Source organism: Hakea prostrata, chromosome 4, assembly GCF_041222555.1.
Source record: "Hakea prostrata isolate BN-2017 chromosome 4, UWA_Hpros_2, whole genome shotgun sequence".
Lineage (NCBI taxonomy): Eukaryota > Viridiplantae > Streptophyta > Magnoliopsida > Proteales > Proteaceae > Hakea > Hakea prostrata.
In genome coordinates this window covers 42,393,308-42,417,059 of record NC_142603.1, presented here as the reverse complement: position 1 = coordinate 42,417,059, position 23,752 = coordinate 42,393,308, and the positions used below count along the sequence as shown (strand labels likewise).

At 37.8% G+C, this 23,752-nt stretch overlaps 2 protein-coding genes across 2 annotated transcripts; one reads left to right on the top strand and one right to left on the bottom strand.

Moving 5' to 3' along the window:
* The first annotated feature begins 275 nt into the window (after positions 1 to 275).
* LOC149018955 (wall-associated receptor kinase 2-like) lies at positions 276 to 6,562 on the top strand. Its single transcript, XM_089153066.1, has 3 exons — positions 276 to 1,215; positions 1,331 to 1,522; positions 5,199 to 6,562. The coding sequence occupies exons 1-3, from the start codon at positions 336 to 338 to the stop codon at positions 6,338 to 6,340; spliced, it is 2,214 nt and encodes a 737-aa protein (XP_089009192.1). The 5' UTR covers positions 276 to 335; the 3' UTR covers positions 6,341 to 6,562.
* Positions 6,563 to 17,731: 11,169 nt separating this feature from the next.
* LOC149018954 (secreted RxLR effector protein 78-like) lies at positions 17,732 to 18,139 on the bottom strand. Its single transcript, XM_089154024.1, has one exon. It carries the CDS (start codon positions 18,137 to 18,139, stop codon positions 17,732 to 17,734), a length of 408 nt encoding a protein of 135 aa, XP_089010150.1.
* Between the last annotated feature and the right edge of the window lie 5,613 nt (positions 18,140 to 23,752).

Sequence of the window (23,752 nt, the reverse complement as noted above, 5' to 3'; positions counted from 1 at the left end):
TGTTGTCAAAGGTTGATGTTAAATTCGGACCGTCTATTTCGAAAGTATTATAAACCTAAAAGACAGTCAAAATTAAAATTTCGATCTAAATTTGCACAGTGTTTCGCATTTAACAGCACTGAATCTCAATCTAATAGATTCAGTTAATTGGTGGCCGAGTTATAAAGAACGCACTACATAATCTGGTTCCTTGCTTTTTATCTCAAAGAAAAAAGCACGCTTCTCTCTCCTCAGTCATTGGAGGGTGTCAAGCTACATGATAAATATCACACTGCATAACTGGTGAAGCAAAGAAGCACCCAGTGAATCAAGAGTAACAGAGAATTCCTTTAGCAATGAGTAATCATCTTGTGTTCTTGATTCCCTTCCTTTTCATCCTCCCCTTATGCCCAGCCATGGCAACACGGACAAAACCCAATTGCAAGTCTAGATGTGGTAATGTTGAAGTTCCCTACCCCTTTGGCATCGACTCTGACTGTTTTTACGGCAAAAGTTTTAGGCTATTCTGCGACGAAAGCATCGACCCTCCAAAACTGATAATGGGAAGTAGCGTGGAAGTACTGGATGTTTCATATGAAGGGCAAGTTACCGTACTTTCTCAGGTGTCTTACGACTGCTACAACAAGATAGGTGAATCTACTATCTGGAACAAAGCTATTGGTACATCGGGCAACCGGTCTCGATTCACCCTCTCTGACACAGAGAACAAATTCACAGCTCTGGGCTGTGATACCATCTCTAACATCAGCGGCTCCAATGGCCGGGTGTTCCAGAATGGGTGTACCATGTTTTGCGTCAACAAGTCTGATGTGATAAATGGTTCCTGCACGGGCATTGGGTGTTGTCAGACTTCAATTCCAAAGGGTTTTGCAAGCTTCAACATAACTGTGAAGAGTTTTGAGAACCATAGGAACGTCTTTGATTTCAATCCCTGCAGCTATGGTTTCGTCGTTAAAGCTGACTGGTTCCACTTCTCAAACTCATACCTCTCCAAATTTACCAGTCCATTCAACGTAGCGGGTGAGGAATCTGTTCCTGTCGTGTACGACTGGGCAATCGAACGAAAATCTTGTAAAGAAGCTAAAGAAAACAAGACTACTTATGCTTGCAGCGGAACCAGAAGCAAATGTGTCACCTCCAAGAACGATCGCGGCTACAGCTGCGTTTGTTCAAAAGGTTATAAAGGGAATCCGTACCTTCAAGACGGATGCCAAGGTAATGACATATACAAACAAACCAACTCTAATTTTTTGGTGAAACAACCCAACTCTTAACTCTACTGTATTCTTACGTCTTACTGACTTGTTATATCTTAACGATGGTGACTTAGACATCGATGAATGTGAATCTGCTTCCATCCATAACTGCAGTGAAACTGCTAAATGCATGAATAGTATTGGAGGCTACAGATGCCATTGTCCACTAGGCTATCGTGGGGATGGCTGGGGAAATGGACTTTCTTTCTACGGTGAATGGAGAGAAGGAATTGGGTGTAAGGGCAATGTCATATCCATTATTGCAGGTATTTTCTCTCATCTTGAAACCCCAACTACCCTATTGTGAGACCGGATCACCTTGCAATCATAGGAGAACAGTGTGCTCCCTGAAGACTTTTGATCACATAAATAGTATGAGACTCACTAGGTTTTCAATTCTCATTTATTTTTAATATGAACCTAGATCCATACCCTCTCCGCCAAAGGATGATCTTTGCATGCCCATCCCCCAGCCCTCTGATGGATGACATGCATGTGGCTGCTCGGTACCTGCACATGTCACATGCCATCCATCCTGAGGATTGGGTGAAGATCCTTGGCCAGAAACGATAATTTTTTGCTCTTAGCCACACCCCAATAATACAATAAGAACAGTGTTGGAGGTTAAAGCTGCCATTGTCCATTGGGCTATCGTGGCAATGGCTGGAAAAATGGAACTTCCCCTTATAGTGCACTAAAAGGAAGCAGGTGAGAATATCAAACATCATTACCTATTATTACAGGTAACCATCTTTTCTCTCACAAATGTCATCCGTCATCTATCTTTTTCTTTTTGGTAAAGCAATGTGATATCAATCATCATCACAATTTTTATTTTTGTCTAGATCTTTATATCTTGAGCAAATTGCACATAACCCTTCAAATCGTGTAATTTTTCTTTTTATCAAAATTGTCAAATTTATTAATAAGAAAAGAGAAGGATTCAAGACCAATTTTAAAAGGTTATATACATATATATATATGTGTGTGTAAACCTCTTATAAAATTACAAATAGAGTCACTTAACCCGACCGAATAGAGTCAAAGTATAAACCTCTCAAAAAATTACAAATAGAGTCACTTAACCCGAACTAAATCTTAATTTTTGCATAGCGTTTACCTATTCATCAAATTATCCTTTTTAGTTTCAAATCTTTCAACCTTGAGAGTTCACTACATTTCCAACCCTGTCACGGCCGTGACTACAACAATTTCAACTTGGCTTTCCAAGACTTCAAATTGAGAGTCTAGTATATTTCCAACTCTCCTAGTGTCCCCAATCGACTCGAGTGGACCCCAAGCACCTTAATTATCCTCATCAACCAAATTTTTAAACTCAAAATTTCTAAAATTGTACCCACCTCTTGGTCAAACTCTCCATAGCAGGCTAGGTCTGATTCAATGGCTTTTGAGCTGTAAAAGACTGAGAAATTATACGAGTTTCAACCAAGTGAGACTATGTTGTAGCAAGAGTCCCCTCTAAACCCATCTCCCCTTGTTGCTCGAGACTTGCTCACCATCCACACCACCTCCCTTGGAAACTCCTCCACCTTCTCCCTTGTTGCTTGTGTAATATCAGCCTCCTTTTTAGCCCTACATTGTGCCACCACATGAGCAAAGCGTTCACAATACACACACTTTCAATCCCCCCCCCCTCCTACACGACCTTCTGGAGAAACCAAAAGACTTTCAATGTACCTGGTTCACATTGCTCCACATGAACCTCCTCCACCCACTTCACATCCAATTCGAATTCAACAAGGACATGAGCAAAGTTGCCAAAGAAACCCTGTTTGGTCCTCTAGTCTAAAGCTACAAGCCTACCCACTATCTTTGGAATGGACTACACCACCTTCTCATGCTAGTACTCCAACGGTAATTCCAAAAAATGATCCCAAACCATCTTTATAGATGGTTGAGATATACATTAACATTTGGTCCCCTACGGTTGAAACCAAGTAGTTTGCAACTCCGCCTTCATGGGCAATGCCTCTAAATATAAGTCATTTCACCTTTGTCCCCAAATAGCCTTATTGATAGAATGAAGAATGACAAGACTAGAAATCTTCAATCTTTGTCGAACCTCTTTCCTCACCCCTTCCATTATAATTTGTGAAAATCAAACCTACCAATTGTTCAAATTAAAGCAAATTTGAACAATTTATGCTACTCCTCATATGTAGACCAAGGAATTACAATGCTTCGAAATTTCCTTGCATGAAACTATTCATGGAGATAGTCTAAAGAGAGCATAGCCCCTCCACTCACCACACCAACATAGGACTTCTTCACCACTGCCTCCTTTCCTGGTCAGATTTCCCCTTGCATAGCCACAAGAATATCCTTTGTCTAATAGAAACATTCTCCTTTCGAAATTCCATCCTCCAGTGGGAATTCTCTACTCCCCCCGGAAACCTCCCATCCTAAAATTTTAAAAATACATTAGGTACCGCCCGGCTTTGTTAGTTTTAAGGAGATGAAACTTTCCGCTTTTTTTTTTTTTTTTTGGGGGGGGGGGCGGGGAACTACATAAGAGGGGGCTTACACACATCAGGGGTTGTTTTGGGTGTGTTATAATTGACTCTTGGTGGCTTTTCTTTCTCTCTTACCCACCTGTGGCCCACCCATTCCCTGTCTCGTGAAACCATGAGACAGTGCTGGGGGGGTTGCCCACTTCCTTTCTTTTGCCTTGCTGCTTGTTGTCCTGTGGGTTTCGTGGTGGTGGTTGTGGACTTCACGTTCTCTCCTCCACCCAGGATGTGTTCACACAGGCCAGTCTCCCTGTGCCACTCTGGGGGTCAATGCAATGAGAATGTAAATAGGGAAAGCACATGTACTAAGACAAGATTTACATGGTTCACTTGAAGGTTAGATCAACAACAAAGCTCCATGATGGTTTCACTATAAATTTGAAAAAGAAAGGACACAATGAAGAAAAAGTTAAGTGGGTACAAATATATATTAAAAAACACACACACACACTTGCAGCAAGATAAACTTAAAATCCTTTAGACCTATTTAACCATAGCGGTACTACATATCCTAAGAATAGGGCTAGAGTGGGTGATCGAGAGGCGGCCAAATATGAGTTAAGGATTCAACCATAGGATTCATACAAAGGAACAAAGGAATTCAAACCATGATAAAACAATCTTGCACATTGGTCAACATAATGAAAATGTAAAAATGGAAATACATATGTAAAGCAAAAGACATAGGTGATTCTCCCGAATGCTATGTCTACAGCAAAGCTATGTAATGGACATTACAAAGATGAAGAAATGGAAATACAGCTCTAAGATGTTTTTCTACCACACCTTAAAACCCAAGCACTATACGTATAACATAAAAGAGTGAGAAAAAAAACCTAATTAACCTTCCTCCAAAATACTCCCCCATCCCCCACACGCAACAAAAATAAATAAATAAATAAATAAATAAAATAAAAAACTTGGAACACCTCTAAATTGTCTGGGAGCCTATGACTATTCAGTTGAAAGAGCTTGGAATATTATTGTGTCGAGTTCTCATCCTCCAAATCCCTTCAAATTCTATCCCATAAACGTGACACTAAGGTACTCAAAATCTAATGTTCTGTTATTAATCTTAAATACTCTCCACGTTTCAACAGTACTTCTCTTTCTTTCCAAACCCTCCAAACACACCACAAGATTGTTTGCAACTTTAAAGGGGTAATATATACAATTTTATCTTAAATCTTATGTTTATAATTTGGCATCTAGAAGAGTATGTTGCTTTCGAGTGTCAAACTGGATCAATCCAATTGGAATCTTCAAGCCCCACCTGTCTTTCTCTCTTCTTTAGAGGTCAATTGGTGCCTTTGACCATGAATGCATACGCGTTTCCAGCTCTTCTGGTGTTTTTCTTTGTCACACAAAAGATGTAAAACATCAACATGGATCTGTTTTTTTATTTTTGCAGGAGTCAGTGTATGCACCATAGCTCTACCTAGCTTCATTTGGTTTATATATTGGGCAATTACTTTTAAGAAAAGACGTCTACTTAAGTTCTTCAAACAAAATGGAGGTATTCTATTACAACAAAAAATAGCTATGTATAAAGGGGTCAGAGATATCGTCCAGATTTTCACCATAAAGGAGTTGAAGAGGGCAACCAAGAACTTTGATCGCAATGAAATACTCGGTGAAGGAGGGTTTGGCACAGTATATAGAGGAATCTTACCTGGGAGAAAATTTGTTGCCATTAAGAAATCCAAAATTATGGATCAAACCCAGATTATACAGTTTATAAATGAGGTTGACATCCTCTCTCAGATTAATCACAGGCATGTGGTGAAGCTCCTAGGCTGTTGCCTAGAGACAGAAGTCCCTTTGTTAGTTTATGAATTCATCTCCAATGGAACCCTCTACCAACTGATCCATGGTGAGAATAAAGCTGCTCCTTTTTCATGGGAGGATCGCGTAAGAATTGCTGCAGAAACTGCAGATGCACTTGCTTATCTGCACTCGTCTCATTCAGTTCCTATCTTTCATAGGGATGTGAAGTCTTCTAATATACTATTGGATGATAATTACAGCGCCAAAGTATCTGATTTTGGAGCTTCAAGATTGGTTCCTGAGGATCAAACTCATAAGACAACAGTAATTCAAGGGACTCATGGATACTTGGACCCAGAATGTCTTCCTTTAGGCCATCTAACTGATAAAAGTGATGTTTACAGTTTTGGAGTTGTCCTTGCAGAGCTTTTGACCGGGAAAAAGCCAGTTTTTATGGATGGATTTGGGGAATGGATAGTTCTCGCAAAGTTTTTACCATCTTCATTGAAAAGTGGGAATCTTTTTCATATTCTTGATGATCAGATAAAAGAGGATGATGGGAAGAACCAACAGTTTCTGATTGTTGCTGAGATTTCAAGTAACTGCCTAGAAGATAGAAGAGAAGATAGACCTACAATGAAGGAAGTTGTAAGGGAACTTGATTCTTTGAAGATGGTTCATGATCAACCAACATCACAGCATATTCAACAAGAGACTGACCTTTCTCCAGGTGGACCACCGATGAGCTCTTCTGATCCAACTCTTGAAATAGATAACTGGAAATAGCTTTGTTGAATACGGTGTTTGTGAAAATGATTATGGTAATGCATATTCTGTTTTTGTCAGTTTGTTTGAGATTACTAGATCTATCTTTATTTTATGGTGTGATATAGTAATCATTTGAGAATTAATCACAATTTGGAAGCTTTAGCTTGTGGTCTTCATTGAGATTTTATTTGGTCTATGTATTTTGGTGGATATCTAACTTATGAGAATATTACCACTGAATTTTATCCCCTTCATTATAATGTTTGCTGTTCTACTACAACTACTTCATCAAAGAATAAAATTAAATTATAGCTAAATAGTATGACTTTCTATGATATATGTGGTGCATAGTATTAGGCTGCTAAGAACCAATATATAAATAAACTCAGTATAGTAAAAACTGAGGATGTTGAAAAAGATGACCGGCAAAAGTAGGGAGGATAAAGTAAGGAATGTTTATACCAGAACTAGTCTCAGAGTAGTTCCGGAAAATGATGAGTGATGCGGAGTCATTTGAGGTGGTACGACCATTTCAATCAAGGCCTTTAAATGCTCTTTTATAATGGAGTGACTTAACGAAATAGAAGAAACTAAAAAACCTACAGGTAGACCTAAAGTAACCTTATGAGAAGTGGTGAAAAATGAAATGCATGTGTCAATCTGGGCTTCTCATATAGATTAATGGAGATCTTTAAATGCTCCTATAGAGAGGAGGGCTTAACAGTGTGGTGAGAAAGTATGTGCATGGCTTAGGCCTCATATCTAGTATCGTTTTGAATGGATTTAATTTGAAGCATGATCCATGGCCAATCATATTTGATGGATAGGTTTGTTGTTGTATGTCGACTGGGACTGCCGTGTCTCTATTAGGAAGAAGAGGCTAATATGATTATGACTTGACATATCTGAGATCTCATCAACTGAAAACCAAATATAAAATCGTACATTGGAAATTTTGGACTCTTTATGGTATAGTTTTCATTTTTTATTTTTACCTAATTAATACTAAGAATCATTTTGGATTAAAATAAATTAAAAAGTCATTTTTTAACCAATACGTTGAATGGATTTTATTTCTTTTAACTAAAAAAGACGTTTGGCATATCTTTATTCAAATTTGTCATTTGTTTTGAAAAAAACATATATATAAATCCTCTTGGACTGTGAATGGTGGGTAATCCATAATAATATTTCATAAACTTTACACCAGATAACATATAAATCACTAAACAACACTCAATGAGTACCATACTCATTGAGTGTTAAGAGAATTGACATCAATAGGGATTGGTCTACAAAGGCACCCCGAGACCATGAATGCATAACTTAAAATTTTGAGAGAAAATCCCCCAACACCCCCACCCCCCCCCACACCACAAAAAAAAAAAAAAAAAAAAAAAGAAGGAGGGAGGGAGGGGGGGGGGGGTGTTTTTCATGTTTGTTATTCTTGGTTATTGTGTTGGATTGACCTCATTTTAAATACATTTTAAACACTCAAAATTGTCATTTCCATCTCCCTCTCATACATCAGCCACAAACCGAATTATGACCCTAGGATTCAAAATGAACTTTTATGGACAATTATTGTTGTAAGGTAAGAAATTGATTAGTTCAACCATGCAAAACTATCCAAAGCTCCAAAGTCAAAATAACAACCCAAAACCTCAAACAACAAAAATGTTTGTTGAAAATTTACTGAGGAATCTCCATGAATACTAGAAAGATTGTTGTAATCACAAACTTAGTTAGAGTTGAAACTTATCTAAAGGTACTTTCTTTAAGGTATTTAGACACCCCAAATTGTGCAATACGGGTACCAAATGTGTCTTCACCCCCAAAATCAGCCAGCCCAAACCTTTTAAGGTTGTACATAAATATGACTTCAGGTGTAATTAGGTTATGTTCACTGCTTAACAGAATAACAACAGGGAGAGAGAGAGAGAGAGAGAGAGAGAGGAGGAGGAGGAGGAGGAGGAGGAAATTCATAGTTAAAAAATGAGTTTGAAAATGAGTTTTATAGAGCCCCAAAGATTGTGGGTGAAAGGGTAATGTCACCTCTCTTTGTGAGGATACCTATTCAGCTCTTCCTATAGGATGGTACCTATTCAGCTAATTGCCCTAAGGGAAAGTGTCTCTCTAATAGCATGTCCACTAATCCACCTAGCAGTGGGCTTTCTAGATTAGGGCCCATGACTCAAGTCATATAGAAATTTTAATATTAATTAATATATAGTTGTATAACCATGATTGGGTTACACTAGGGTTCTAGCTTACTGGTTCGTGTTGCACATGGGTTCGCATCGTGAGTGCGATCCTTAACCTCAAAGATATATTATATATGTCCTTACTATATAGAAACTCAATACCTAGATCCTTTCTTGCCTGAGACTAATAGAAAATCATAAGATAAAACCACATAAATAAAATATATATTTAAATTAAAATAACATACATATGGTTTAAACATTTTTCAAGAATGTTTTCTTCTAATCATCCCATCTGTTATTAAAACCCAAGCAAATCACACAACCCAAAAGCAATAACAATAGAAAAAGAGGTCATTGCTTTCACCGAAAATCTCTTTGTTCTCCTTCTTCTTCTTCCCATAACCAAATCGTCTCTGCAGAGAACTCAAAACCTCATGGAGCAGAAGAAGATGTTTGATCGTTCCTCCTCGATCGTCTTCCTTTACTTCTTGCTTACGCCCCACCTCTCTATTCATGGATCTTGACCCATCAGCTTTGGAGTCACCGCCTTCCTCCATCAGAACCAATCTCACTACCTGCATCTATCATATCGAGTTGGGGCATCTTCGCTCTCACTTGCTGCCATAATGTCATCAGCAGAGCTCTCCATATCAACCTTTGCTTCCACGATCATGACGACCATCTGCCCCCCTTTGACCTCTGCATCAATCCTTTTCTAGCATTTGCATGGTTTGAAGAGACTCAATCTCAGTAGCCTAACGAGTAATTAAGTTGAAATTTTCTAGGATCTCACTACAGACATAAGAAGATGTTATTCCCAAATTGACACTGAGAGGGTGGGTGAATCAGTGTCTTCAAAAATTCACTTCAATGTGAAGCTTCTTTAATCTCGAAACAAGATTAATTTAGAACATTCTCGTAGCTATCAACTGCACAAGGACACGTCCACCACACACCACAATGTGGCTGGGTCTACCAGACAATGTACCACCACTCTACAATCAAGGCACTCCAATATGTGCAACAAAGAAAAATAAACAAAAAACGCAATGCACCAGAGTTTACGTGGTTCGGCCAAGTTGCCTACATTCACGGAGTAATACCCTACCTAGGGTTTCGTATATTACTCAATACACTCCTAGATATTTTGACTGCTACAACAGTCCAGGAACACCAATCCCTGCTATAGTCTAAAATGCAATTCAGACAAGGGCACCAACCCCAACCCCCTAGACAAGCTCCAACTTGCTAGGTCACAATGTAAACCAATAATTCAAGTTCTCCAAATTACATTCATGATCTAGGTTCTTCATCATTAAACATAACCTAGAAAATAATAGACAATAACTTGTGAATACGGGTTACCTCAACTTGTGTAAGATGCATGGTAATAATACTTGTTTCTCTTTTTCTCCAACTCTTTTTTTCTCTTTTCAATCTTTTTCAGTTTTCTCTCTTTAAAAAAACCATACAACCATGTTCCCTTCTTTTCTTCTGCTGCTTCTTCTTCCTTCTCTTTCACTTTCTTTCTTGTTCAGCAAAACAAAAAACTTCTTATTCCCAAGCTTCAGATCTCCAAAGCCAACCAACGTCTTCTGGTTCGACCTCCACGCTCTTCCCAAGCTCCTCAAAACGTCCATCGTCTTCTGCTGGAGTTTGCTCTCCTTTTATAGATTAATTAAACTCAAAGTTTGAATCAAACTCAGAGTTCCTATCTGACTTAAACAAGGAGTGTTTTGACGTACAAATAGGACTAACTTAGAGATCTCCAATGAAAAATCCCACCATTGGATTTAAAGATCAAGAAGTCGTGAAGCTCTCCTCCAAAAATCGGCTCAATCGGACACTGGATGACTATCCGATGAAGAGGTTGATCAAAACTGGACAGAGCCCTCAAAAACGGGATTCTTGAGAGACCCTCAAAAACAGGATTCTTGAGTTTTCTTTATTTGAATTGGATTCTTTCTCTCGGAACCTTTTTGTGTGTTGCTGTACCATATCAAAGCCCACTTAAGTTGCCAACAATGACAACACCTTCATTTTAGGCCAATGGAACAACAGAAGATTATTAAAAAAATGTCATATTTATGCCTTTAACCTCAGTTTTACATGTTATAAGCACGTGGATTTTGAAAACCATGACCAAAATAATTGAGACAGATTTTCATAGAAAAATAAAAAAAACAGGCTTCAACCTGTTTTTTAGTTTTCATGTTTTTTTGACCTCTTTTAAATAGAAAATAGTTTGTATAAATGGTATTAAACAATATAAAAAACATTTATTTAAGTAAAAATCTAAATGAAAATCATACCAACCACTGCCTTAATTAAACCTATTCTAATTTTTTTTTTCTTTCTATATTGTTATAAATAATATTTATTATGAATGTCCATTACCTCTAAAGAGATCATACCAAAATATGTAACTTCCAAATGAATATCTCAGTCATCTCAGCGTGTGATCTTGGCAATTCGCATTCCTATATTAAGCGAAGATCGTAGCAATCCATCATTCCATATCAAGATCATCTTATTGTGTGTGATAATCATATACTGTTTTTCTTTGTAGATTGTGATATTTCCATATTAGAGAAGATGTTAGTTCTATTATAAATATGTAATGAGTGACTCAATAGAAGAGTTAAATTCATCTTGTTCTAATTTTCTTCTTTGTATTTAATATATCTTCTCTATTTTATAACACATTATTAGCATGACTCTACTCATAGTATTGCATTTGAGAAGAAAGACGACATACTTTGTATCATTATGCTTTTTATTCCAAGGTGAAAATGATGATTGACCTCCCCACACATTTTGTAAACAATGGAGTTTGCCTTGTCCATCTTGTAATGTAAGTGCATTGTGATTTTATTTTTTTTTGGTTAAAAGACCCTTTATTAGAAGGAGAATTCATGATTACAACCTACTGAGAGAAAGTCAAATAACATAAGCAGCCTAATAGAAGGAGGGGGTGTGTGTACATATAAAAAAACATCTTGAGTTAGTGCTCCCTCCTTCGCCAACGTGTCTGCTATGAAGTTTGCTTCTCTCGGAACATGAGTGAAGGAAATAAATTCAAAGGATGCTGCCAGCTTGCTGATGTCATGGATGATAGGATAAATTTTCCACGGCACCTCTTGGGGGTACTTTTGAATGAGAGTGATCAAGGCTTGGTTATCACTCTCTATCATTATGTTTGTCACATTAAAATCTTGTGCCCATAACATAGCCCTTCTCATTGCCAGTGCTTCCAAAGAAAGAGTATCTTGAGATGTTGATCCTTGTCCAAATCCAAATAACATCTCTCCCAAATGGTTCTAGCAATGCCTCCAAATCTCGCCCGCCTCTGCTCCTTAAATAAGGATCCATCAACATTAATTTTTACGAAGTGGGGAAGAGGGGCTTTCCATTTGATGACTCCATAATTACTAGTAGACGCAAGGAATCAAGGCTTAGGATAGCTGTAAAACTGTAGACCCTTCCAAATTTGGAAACTTAACTGTGCTGGTTGAATTAAGGTATTTGTGGCAATATTGCTCAGATAAGTCTTCCAAAGGAGCCATAAGGCAAGGAGAGAGTTGATGATCATGTCTGTTGCATCATTTCGCATAGCTAGCAAAATAGACTGTTGCACCACATCTTTAATGGAAGAAGCTCCGAGCATGGTCGGGAAATGCCGATCATGCCAAACTTTGTTTGCATACTGGCAGTGGAGAAAGATATGATCGGGAGATGTCTCCATATTCCCACAGAAAAGGCAAGCTATTGAAATAGTACAGCCCCGTGCTACAAGAAGGTCAGTTGTGGGGAGTTTTTGATGTAGCAGTTTCCATAGAAAATGCGTGGCCCTTGGAGGAAGTGGCAATTTTCATAGTAAACGCCAAATGGAACTCTATAAGTTGTTGTAACTCTTCTTGAGAGCACTAGCCAAGTTGTAAGCTGATTTCACAGTAAGAGCCCTGATGAAGTCCAGCTCCAGATGATGCGGTCCTCCATATCAAAATGTGGAATTTGGATTGCGAAAAAATTTTCCACCATGTCACTCGGCCACCATTTGTGCAACAGATCTCGATTCCAAGAATGTGAGCTTGCATTAATCAACTGGGTAACTTTGACGGGTCCCTTTAGAGCAAAGGGGTAACAGCCTTTATCAGGGAGAGTGTTTGGTACCCAATTCGCATTCCAAGGATTAATGAGTTCTCCATTGCCAACTTGCATGAGCATACCATGTTTCATTAGATCGCAACCCATCAAGATAGACTTTCAACCCCAGGAGTCAATGGCATGAGGTTGGACATCCAGAAAGGAAGAGTGTTTGCAATATTTCTGCAACATAAGACGACTCCATAGAGAAGATGGTGTCTGTAGTAATTCTCATGCCTTCCGAGACAGAAGCGTTAGGTTGAAATTGTGAAGATTGCGGATATTTAACCCGCCTTCAATTTTTGGAGTACATATCATGTTCCAATCCATTGTATGGACATGTTGTTTATCACCACTAGACCAATAGAAAGATCTCATTTCAGTAGTAGCCGGCAATTTAAAACAAGACATAAAATGTGATGGCATGGCAGCTAAAGTAGACTGTATAAGGATTAGCTTACCTGGTGAGGAAACGAGCTTCGATTTCCATCCTTGTAATCATCGGGATACCCTTTCGATTAGCGTTTGACAATGTTTCTTCTTTAAATTGCCCTCAAAGAGAGGAATGCCCAAGCATATATCCATCTCTGATGTTGGAGTAATGTTAAAATGTGTAGATAAAGCTTTCTTCATGCTAGCTGAGCTACTTTTGCTATAATGTGCTCTAGTCTTGTGGACATTGAGTTCTTGCCCTGATAAAAGAACAATAGTGCTGAATTATTTGGGCAAAAGTACAGGGCTTCGATTTGTTTGCTTGGTCGAACAGAATCAGATCGTTAGCAAAAGCAAAATGCAAAATCTTCTCCCCTCCTCGAGATAAGGAAATGCCTTTTAATTTCTTTAGCATGATCGCCAGCTCCAGGTGAGAAGTGCATTGTGATTAAGGTATGTGATTTATTGAATTTAAGAGTCAAACAAATTATAAGAAATTAGGTTGCCTTAACAATTGTGGTTTATCATTAATCAATCTCAATATAATGGTTTTATTAATTGTATATAGTGGTTACTAGTTTTGCACCACAAATACTGTTAAATGCGCTTGAGGTTGCAAGATTTGAAACTATAAACAAATATAGTTCTGCAAATGCATCTAAAGTTGCAAGATTTGAAATTGTAAATCAATACAGTACTACTGATGCATACGAAATTTCAGGATTTGAAATTGTAAATAAGTACAATTATGTAGTTTTTAAAATTAGTTGTCAATTGAAATTATGCAAAGAAAATATTATGGAATAATTACTATTGCCCCCTTGTAGTTTGATTTTATTACTAATAAAACCCTGTTCTTTACGAAATTATTGTTGCCCCCCTTCCTTATAATGGTGTTAATTAGCCGTTAAGTTTGATTATGTAATGTCTAATTTGCCCATCATTAAAATTAAGAAATCAAAAGACGATGCTACCCTATTTATAAAAACTAGATTAAATGTCAATTTTACCCTAAACTTCATTTATTTGAATCAATGAAATGGGCAAAATCCAAATCCGATTTGGTTTCCCACCTTGGCTAAACTTCATTTGTTTTGAATTCATTTATTTTGAATTAAAGAAATCGGCAAAATTCAAATCCGATTTGGTTTCCCGCCTTCACTAAGCTTCATTTATTTTGAAATAAAGAAATGGGCAAAAGCCAAATCCGATTTAGTTTCCCACCTTTACTAAACTTCATTTATTTTGAATTAAAAAAATGAGCAAAATCCAAATCCGATTAGGTTTCCACCTTCACTAAACTTCATTTATTTTAAAAATATTTTAAGTGATATTCAATTTCCAATTTGAGTTGAATTCAATTTTCCTTCCTCTTTGGTTTTATTTGAGTTTTATTCAATCATTCTTTCTTTATTTGGGTTTTTTTTTTCTGGAGAACAAAACGGATTATAGTTACTTTTTCCTAAACAATTAATTAAGGGCACTACTGTAATTTGACAAAAGGGTAAATAAATAAAGAAATAAGTATAAGGGTATTTTGGGGTTTTTGAGAAAATATAAAGATGCCACATCATTAGTAACTAACGGAACTTAACGGTAGGGGGGCAATAGTAATGGTAGACAAAGTTAAAGGTTGGATTAGTAATTTTGAAAAGTACAAGGGATACAATAGTAATAAAATCAAAGTACAGGGGGGCAATAGTAATTATCCCAAATATTATTGATGAAGACTTACTAGAAAGAAGAAAAAAAAAACATTTCAACTTTTCATGCTTCAAAAAATGTACTATTACAACAACAATATTATGAAAAAGGTTTTTTAAAATACTCTTATGATATCATGCCTCTTTGTGACTGAGTAAAATAATGGATTATTAATGAAAATCATGAAGCTTGTCCTATTGGCTTTGCTCCATTCTCTAAAGTGAATGTAACAATTCATGATAAGTCTAAAAGAAGACAAAATTATAATTATGGTCATGACTATGGAAGTGGACGAGGAAAAAAATAAAATAATTACCATCATTATGATGTAAATAAATAAGAAAATAATAAGGATTTTCAATGTAACTCTTCAAGGAGTAAAGATAATATTTGTCATCGATTTGGTATGAAATATCATTAGGTATGTATCCATCTTACTTCACAATATTTCATTAAGATTTGTCAATCTTTAATTAAATTAATAAAATAATGTGAAGATAAATTAGACTTTCCAAAATAATGATAGTGAAACAAAATTTGCCTGTATAGATGATGATTTTGATGGCTTCACAAGTACTACACATCTAGATGATGCGGACTCATTTGAAGATTTTTTTTCTCTAAAATGATTGCTATATTCAGCGAAGAAGAAAAAGAAAAAGACATCAATTAGTACCTTATGAGGAACCAACTTTGCCCACCCGCAACAACTATTGCCCCCAATACACCCTTCCTCATTGGTTCCTACTTAGATTAGAAAATTACTAACTCATCAAAAACAAAATCTAGGATATCTAGAGGCATCCAAATCAAGTTCATTAAGGATTGAAGTTGACCAAGGAATCTTAATATAAGAAGATACCTGTCCTAGCTACCGAATTTGCCAAAAAAATCTACCACTATATTAGTTTCACGATAGCAATGTGAAATCTTCCAGTCTATAGTCATCAAATATTCTTGTAACTCTCTCCACAGATGAAAGATATACCAAGGTATTTTCTTCTCTTGTATTAAAGTCACTACAGCTTTATAACACTTTCTACCCAAAACTTAGTAATTTGTAAATGCCTTGCCTAATGCAATTCCTGAATGAAAGTCTCCAATTCAGCCTCAAAGTTGGTTTTAACATCTAGAAAAACACTTAAATTGAAAACCACCACAACAACTTCATTTCGAAAGACTCCTCCACCGCCAGCCCTTCCTAGATTTCCCAAAGAAGACCCATCAATATTTAGTTTTACCCATCTTGCAGCAGGAGGACACCAAAAATTTCTTGTGGAGGAGTAACACCAATGATAGAAAAGTTAAGGCCCAATCTTCTTGCATCCAAAAAAATGGTAGGAGTTACTCTTCTTCCATCCATTTTAAAGCCAAACTGTACTAAATCTAAAAAATTTAAACTCACCACCTCATCAATCCTGAAATTAAAATTTTCAAACCGAATTTGATTGCGGACCATCCAAATGAAGTATAAAAGCAAACAACATCCATTAATCCAAGCATCTGTAACGGAGACTGTGAAGTCTGTTGTTTCCAAGCCTTGAATGACTCTTCAATCGAATCTTTTACTGTCCAACTATAACCAAACTTTGCTGCAAAAGCTTCTCCACATCCAACGTGAGAATGAGTAGTGAAGAAAGAGATGTCTTATATCCTCTAAAGCTTTAACACATAGGTTACAACGAGAGGCTAGTATAATCCCTTTCCAAGTCAATAAGACATCAACAGGTAGCCTATCATGAAAAAGTCTCCAACAAAAAACTTGTTGTCTAGGCTGCAAAGAAGACTTCCAAATACTTTTTGCCCATTCCAATTGTTCCCCTTTTCTATGATAGATATCACATGCCGATCGAAAACTAAACTCTCCCCCCCCCCACCGAACCTTGCCAATGACAAATATCAACAAAAACAGCACAAGGAACATGATATAACATAATAAGAGAGATTACCTCTTGAAATTTGGCGTTGTCCATTGACGGAAACTTCCACTTCCCTTGCTATAAACAATCTACAACAGTCAATTTCAAATGACCCTCTAGATCCAAAGGAATATTAACATAGTCTCAAATGATAAAATTCCCCAACCACTTGTCAAACCATAAATTTATATGCTAACCATCATCGATTGACCACCATTCGTGATCCCAAACAAAACTCCAAACCTTCCTCAATCCCAACATCAAAGATGACTATTGCTCATAAAACTTTAAATTTCCCCTTTTGTCCATCATCTTCCCCTTCAAAAAGTGAGCAAAACCATAGTGCTTGTGTTTAATTATCCAAGCCAACTTGTATAAGGATGCAAAATTGACATCTATTAATTTCCGAATACCCAAACCACCCTCACATTTTGGAGTACACATTTTTTCTCAAGACATTGTAACCTTCTTCATAGCCTCTTATACTCCTTGTCCAAATGAAGTTACACATTCAAGCCTTTGCTTGTGAAATAATAGAGCTAGGCCACCAGTACATTGAAAAATTATGAATCAGCATACTATAAATAATTGAACGTACTAGCTCCACTCTACCTACCTGCTATAGAGAGAAGCTTTCCACACCACCCTTGTAGCCGATTCTTAATCTTATCTAAAACTGGCAGCAATCTAACATGAATAACTCTTCCTTTAAAAATATCTACCCCCAGGTATCGAGTAGGAAAAAGAGCAATTGGAATATATAATATGTCCACAATTTTTTGTTTCCGATGAGGAGGCACAAACCCAAGAAAAAGCTTACTATTCTCCAAACTGATATGTTGACTCAAAAATTCTTGATACTTCAATAAGAAAGTTTTCAAAGCTTTAACATAACATAAAAAGGCATTTGAAAAAAATAAAAATATCATCAACATACATCAGTATAGAAGGAACTTCTACTCCCCTGGGACCGGGCAAAGCTCTCAACATGCCATCAGCTATCAAGGAACGAAGGCCCGTACATAATACTCTTCCGCAAGAAGAAAAAGAAGAGGAGATAAAGGGTCCCCTTGCCGAAGCCCTTTCTCAACTCCAAAGAACCCAACTGGTCCCCCATTCAATAATACTGAAATTCTAGTAGACTGAAGCATCTCATGAATCCAACCAACCCATCTATTTGAAAATCCAAAAGCTTTCAAGACCAAGAACAAAAACTCCCATGATAGATTATCATAAGCCTTCATAATATCAATCTTAATTTCCATCCCTCCCCCTCTAATAGAAGAATGCAAAATATTTGTAAGTTCTGAAGCTACAACAATATTTTCAGAAATCATATTACCTTTATGGATAGCTCCTTGCTCCTCAGAAATAAGCTTATGCAAAAGAGGACTCAGCCGAGAAGCCATTATCTTTGACAATGCTTTGCAGAAAAAGTTCCCAGCTTAAATTTATCTAGTATAGCTACATTCTCCACCTTGGGAACTAAAGTGAGGAAACAATTATTTACCCCTTTTGTAGTTTCCCTTTGCAAAAGAAGGATCAAACTACAGCCCCAAACTCAGCATAAACAATATCCCTACATTTGCAAAAAAAAACTTCCCGGAAAGCCATCTGGTCCTGGAGAACTATTAGGATTAAGATCACATACCAGTCCTTTGATCTCCTCATTAGAGGGCAAACCTTCAAAATAAACAATCATCATCCATCAGCACATTTGGAATTGCAGACAACAACTCTGGGTGAGCTGAGTAGGAGCCAACTTTGTGATAGTTTTCAAAGTAAGTCACCACGTAATCCTGCAGTTCAACCAAGCTTGACATCCAAGTGTCATCCACTCTTCGCAAAGATTTTTAATAGAGTTTTTATTCCTTCGAAGTTTAGTAGAGAGATGGAAAAATTTTGAATTTCAATCTCCCTCCTTCAACCACCTGACCTTTGCTTTTTGCCGAAGAAGAGAGTTCAAACGATCCGTTGCTTGTAGAAGTTTTGACTTCAAGGAAGCCTCTTGATCAAAATATTCATCTGTCATACCAAGTTGATCAATATTATTTTGTAAGGATTCATGATCTTTCTCCGCTTGTTGTACTTCAAGATTAGGAAAGGTAATTTTTGCCCAAGCTTTAAGACGTTGCTTAACATTCTTCAATCTCTATGCAAGTACAAAAATGGGATCACCAACTACCGGTTCCACCCAAGCCAAATGAACCATCTCCTAAAAGGAGTTGTCAGTCATCCAAAACTTATTGAACCTGAAAGGAGAGTTTTCCGGTTTGACACCTTTGCTAACAGAGACAAAAATTGGAGAGTGATCTGACGAGTGAGTCAGTAAAGTGATTTGTTTAGAGTCACCAAATAGCTCTAAGCATCCAGCATTGAAGAAACTTCTATCAAGGACCGAGCAAACATTACCAAGTTTGCATTGATTCGACCAAGTAAATTTCCTTCCCGAAGACTAAACTTCAATAAGCTCACAAACATCAATGGTAGCCTGAAAATCAATTGCTGCATCCAACTGGAATCTACTTGAACCCCTCCTTTTTGACACCTGTAACACTGCATTAAAGTCCCCCATAACCATAAGTAGTAAGCTGGATAGAGGGAGAGCAACAAGATCCTCCCAAAGCCGTCTGCGATCAAATCTATCACAACAAGCATGAAGCACTGATAGTCCAAATTGCACACCTCGCCACTTGAATTGAAGAGAGAGTTGTTGGTCAGATGAAGAGAGAACAGATGGTTGTTGCAACTCTTGCTTCCAAAAGACCCAAAGATTTGGAACTTTCTCTATTCCGAAAAGTATACATAAAATTATACACAAAAGTAGAATATCCCAATCTATTAATTAAAATAATTGGGCATTTACTGACATCCACTTTTGGTTCAGGGACACAAAAAATGTCTAGGTTGATGAGTCATTAATAGCAGTTTAAGAGCCCTCCTCCAAGACGCATTACCAATGCCACGAATATTCCAAAAGAAAAGCTTCATATCAATAGTTACAAAGCAACACTGTCCTCTCCCAATGAAAGGCTCTTATTTACTGTAGAGACTTTCCTTAAAGCAACATCTACATTCTTGAATTTCTCTGCCATTGAACCCTTTCTACTTGTGGCCACTTTCTTCACTGCATGAGCATTCTTAGGACGACCAAGCTTCCGACAAGGAGAGCCTTCAGCCCGCATTGAAATAGAAGACAAAGGAGGAAAAACAACATCCGATTGCAGCGTTCCATCACTTTCCAATCTAGCCGAACTCTGATGGGCCCCACTGGAGTCCAATTCATCCTCCCTAGTTGCCACGTCAGCCCCTATTGAGTTCCCTCTAAAACACATTCCTTCATTGGTCGAACCTCTAATTGCATTCACAGCATCGGGTCCCACCAATGAATCCCCCAAAGTAAGGTTTTCAATTTGAATAGAACTCTTACCCACAACATGGACTTTTTGAAATTCAAAAGGATTGGCCGAATCACACCCTTCATTCTTATCATCGGGTCCCACCAATGAATCCCCCAACGTAAGGTTTTCAATTTGAATAGAACTCTTACCTGCAACAGAAAGTCAACTCGGCAAGCTAAGAGGAAGGCTCAATATGTAGGGAATGTTGAACTTGAAAAACCAGGTTTAAAGGGTACATCCAAACCAATTACCTTTTCTTCCAAAGATATGCAAGGTATCAAGATTCCCCATGATGATGCTCTTGTAATAAAGGTCATCTTACTTGCAACTGAAGTCCACAGAGTCTTGGTAGATATTGGTTCTTCGGCGGACATATTATCCCTGAAAGCTTTCTAGAAGCTGAAGTTGAATGAAGACATGCTCATCCGATGTGGAGCTTAGCTGTATGGATTCACATGATCCTCAACTTGAGCAGAAGGAACCATCTAGTTAGATCTTTGAATTGGCGAGTACCCAAGAGACAAGGTTGTTTAGTCAAACTTTATGGTTGTTTAAGATTTGTCAGCTTATAATGTAATTTTGGGTCGACCAACCCTCTGTGCTCTAGAAGCGTTGTTGTCATCTCTACATGTGAAGATGAAGTTCCCAATCAAGAATGGAATTGGTGAGTGTAGTGCTGACCAGAAGTCTATTTGGCAAAGTTATATCAACTACATAAGGAAAAGGGCAAGGACAAGTTCGACCATGTTTGTTGAAATCAAAGATGATCGGAAGAGGGAAACCATGCAAAGTGCTGAACCAGTTGAGAAGCTCAAACGGATCTATCTAAATCCTGAACAACCAACTCAGGGAACAATGATTGGAGCTGAGCAAGAAGCAGACTTTAAATCCAGAATAACCCAATTTTTGAAGGAAAACTTGGATGTCTTTGCATGATCGGCAGATGACATGTTCGGCATAGATAGGCAAGTAGCCGAGCACAGATTATGCATTGACCCTCAAGCAATTCCAGTTGTCCAAAAAAAGAAAGAACTTCTCAATTGAGAAACACGAGGCAATTCGAATGGAGGTTCAAAACTGAAACAATCAAACTTCATAAAACGAATCGACCATCCAACTTGGCTGGCCAATGAAGTAATGGTCAAGAAAGCCAACGAAAAGTGGCGAATGTGCATGGACTACACCGACCTTAACAAAGCTTGTCCAAAAGATTGTTATCTACTTCCTAGGATTGATCTCCTCATTGATGCAACTGCAGGAGATGAAATGCTTCGTTTCATGGATGGGTATTCTGGATACAATTAGGTCCTGAAGCACCTAGACAACGAGAAGCATACGGCCTTTATGACTAACAGAGATAGTTACTACTGTAAGGTGATGCCTTTCGGTCTGAAGAATGCAGGAGCAACATACCAGAGAGCAGTAAATAAGATCTTCACCAATTAGATAGGTAGAAACATGGAGGTCTACATAGACGATATGTTGGTTAAAAGCACTTCAATGGTAGACTGCATAACCGACCTAGCACAATGTTCGACGTACTCCGAACAAATGAAACTCAATCCTTAGAAGTGTGCCTTTAGGGCATCATCTGGAAAATTCTTAGGCTTCATGGTATCTCAAAGGGGAATAGAGAGTAACCCAGACAAGATCAAAGCGATCCTAGACATGAATCCACCAAGGAATATCAAAGAAGTACAAAGTCTAACAGGTCGGGTAGCTGCACTTAATAGATTCATTGCTCAAGCAGGAGAAAGATGCTTACTGTTGGTGCAACCTAGAGGGGGGCTGAATCGGTTGCAACTATAGTGGATTGTCTCAATTTTTTGGTTTGATTGCAAATTTAAGATAAATTGAAAATTTAAATGAAATTACACAATAACAAACAACCACAACACAAGAATTTATAGTGGTTCGACTTTACAAGTCTACGTCCACTCCTCTCTTGGCCTCAAGAGAGATTTCCACTAATGATTCTCTTTCAATAGGTGGGTAAAGAATCAAACCCTTAAATCTTTGTCACAGGGCAAGAGCACCCTTTACAATCTTCATTTATCCCAGGGCAAGATCACTCAGACAATCTTTGTTCACGGGCAAGAACACCCAAAATCAATTCTAACCTACCTAGACTCGAATTGAAGAAATACAAGAGAAGGATGTTACCTAACAAGAAGTGTGACACTTCACCATGTATAAGCCATGTATTGGTGATGCAGAAACAAGATATCTAGAGGTGGACAAGCAAGCATTAGCAGTGGTGGTAGCAGCTCAAAAACTCCAACCATATTTACAGTTGCATCCTATCACAGTTCTGACAAACTTTCCACTGAAGAAAATTTTACACCAACCTGATCTGGCCGGAAGACTGGTTACTTGGGTAGTCGAGCTCAGTGAACATCAAATAGAGTTTCAACCACGTCCCACCATAAAAGGATACGTCCTAGCAGATTTTGTGGCCGAAACTCAAAGCATTGACACGGAACAAATCAGCAACAGACGGCAATTAGAGCTTGAAAATCCTCCGACCAAGTCACCAGATGGATTTTCTATCAGTAGATGGATCAAGCAACTTACAAGGAAGCGGAGCAGGCTTACTTTTTCAAAGTCCTGGGGGATTCGAAATCAAATATGCATTACGTTTCAAATTTAAGAGACCTCAAACAACGAAACAGAATATAGAGCACTCATGGCAGGTCTCAAGTTAGCAACCTGGTAATAAGAAATTTAGAAGTCATAAGTGATTCACAATTAATCGTGAATCAGGTGAACGGGGTGTACGAAGCAAAAGAGAAAATGATGAGCAAATACCTTGGACTGGTTGACTAGTACAAGCAATATTTATAGATTTATTGATCAAACAAGTACCTCGATCAGAGAACAACCAGGTAGACTCACTTTATCGTTTAGCAACAGAAGAGATAGACATTACAAAATCATCGATCTACTTAGAAGAGATTGTGAGTTCGAGCATATGCTTGGTCGACTATATGCAGGTCCAAATTGAAGAAAGTTGGATGGATCCTATCATCCAATACCTTGCAAACGACCAACTACTAGGTGACTAGAAAGAGGCTCGGGCTATAAAACAAAGAGCTGCACGATACACAATCAGGGGAGGTAGACTATACAAGAAGTCAATTACTCAACCACTCCTTCGTTGTTTAGGGCCTCAAGAAGCGGAAAAAAATATTAGAAGGAGTCCATGAAGGAATTTTATGGAGCGCACATTGGAGATCGAGCATTGGCAAAAGTAATGAGGCAAGGATATTCTTGATCGACCATGCAAGAGGATGCAACAAATTATGTCAAAAGGTTTGATAAGTGCCAGGCTCATTCTAGCATATATCATGCCCCCACAAGACCACTGACGCTAGAACTATTACGTATTCCTTTTACAAAATGGGGAATAGATTTAGTCGGGAAATTACCAAAAGTATCGAGTAGCAGAGAGTATTTGGTAGTTGCGGTGGATTACTTTACTAAGTGGATAGAAGTCGATCCTTTAGCTTCAATCAACAAAAACCAAATGAAGAAATTCATCACTCAAAATATTATGTACATATATGGAGTACCTAAAATTCCCATATCCGACCATGGTAAGCAGTTCAAGAATCACAAACT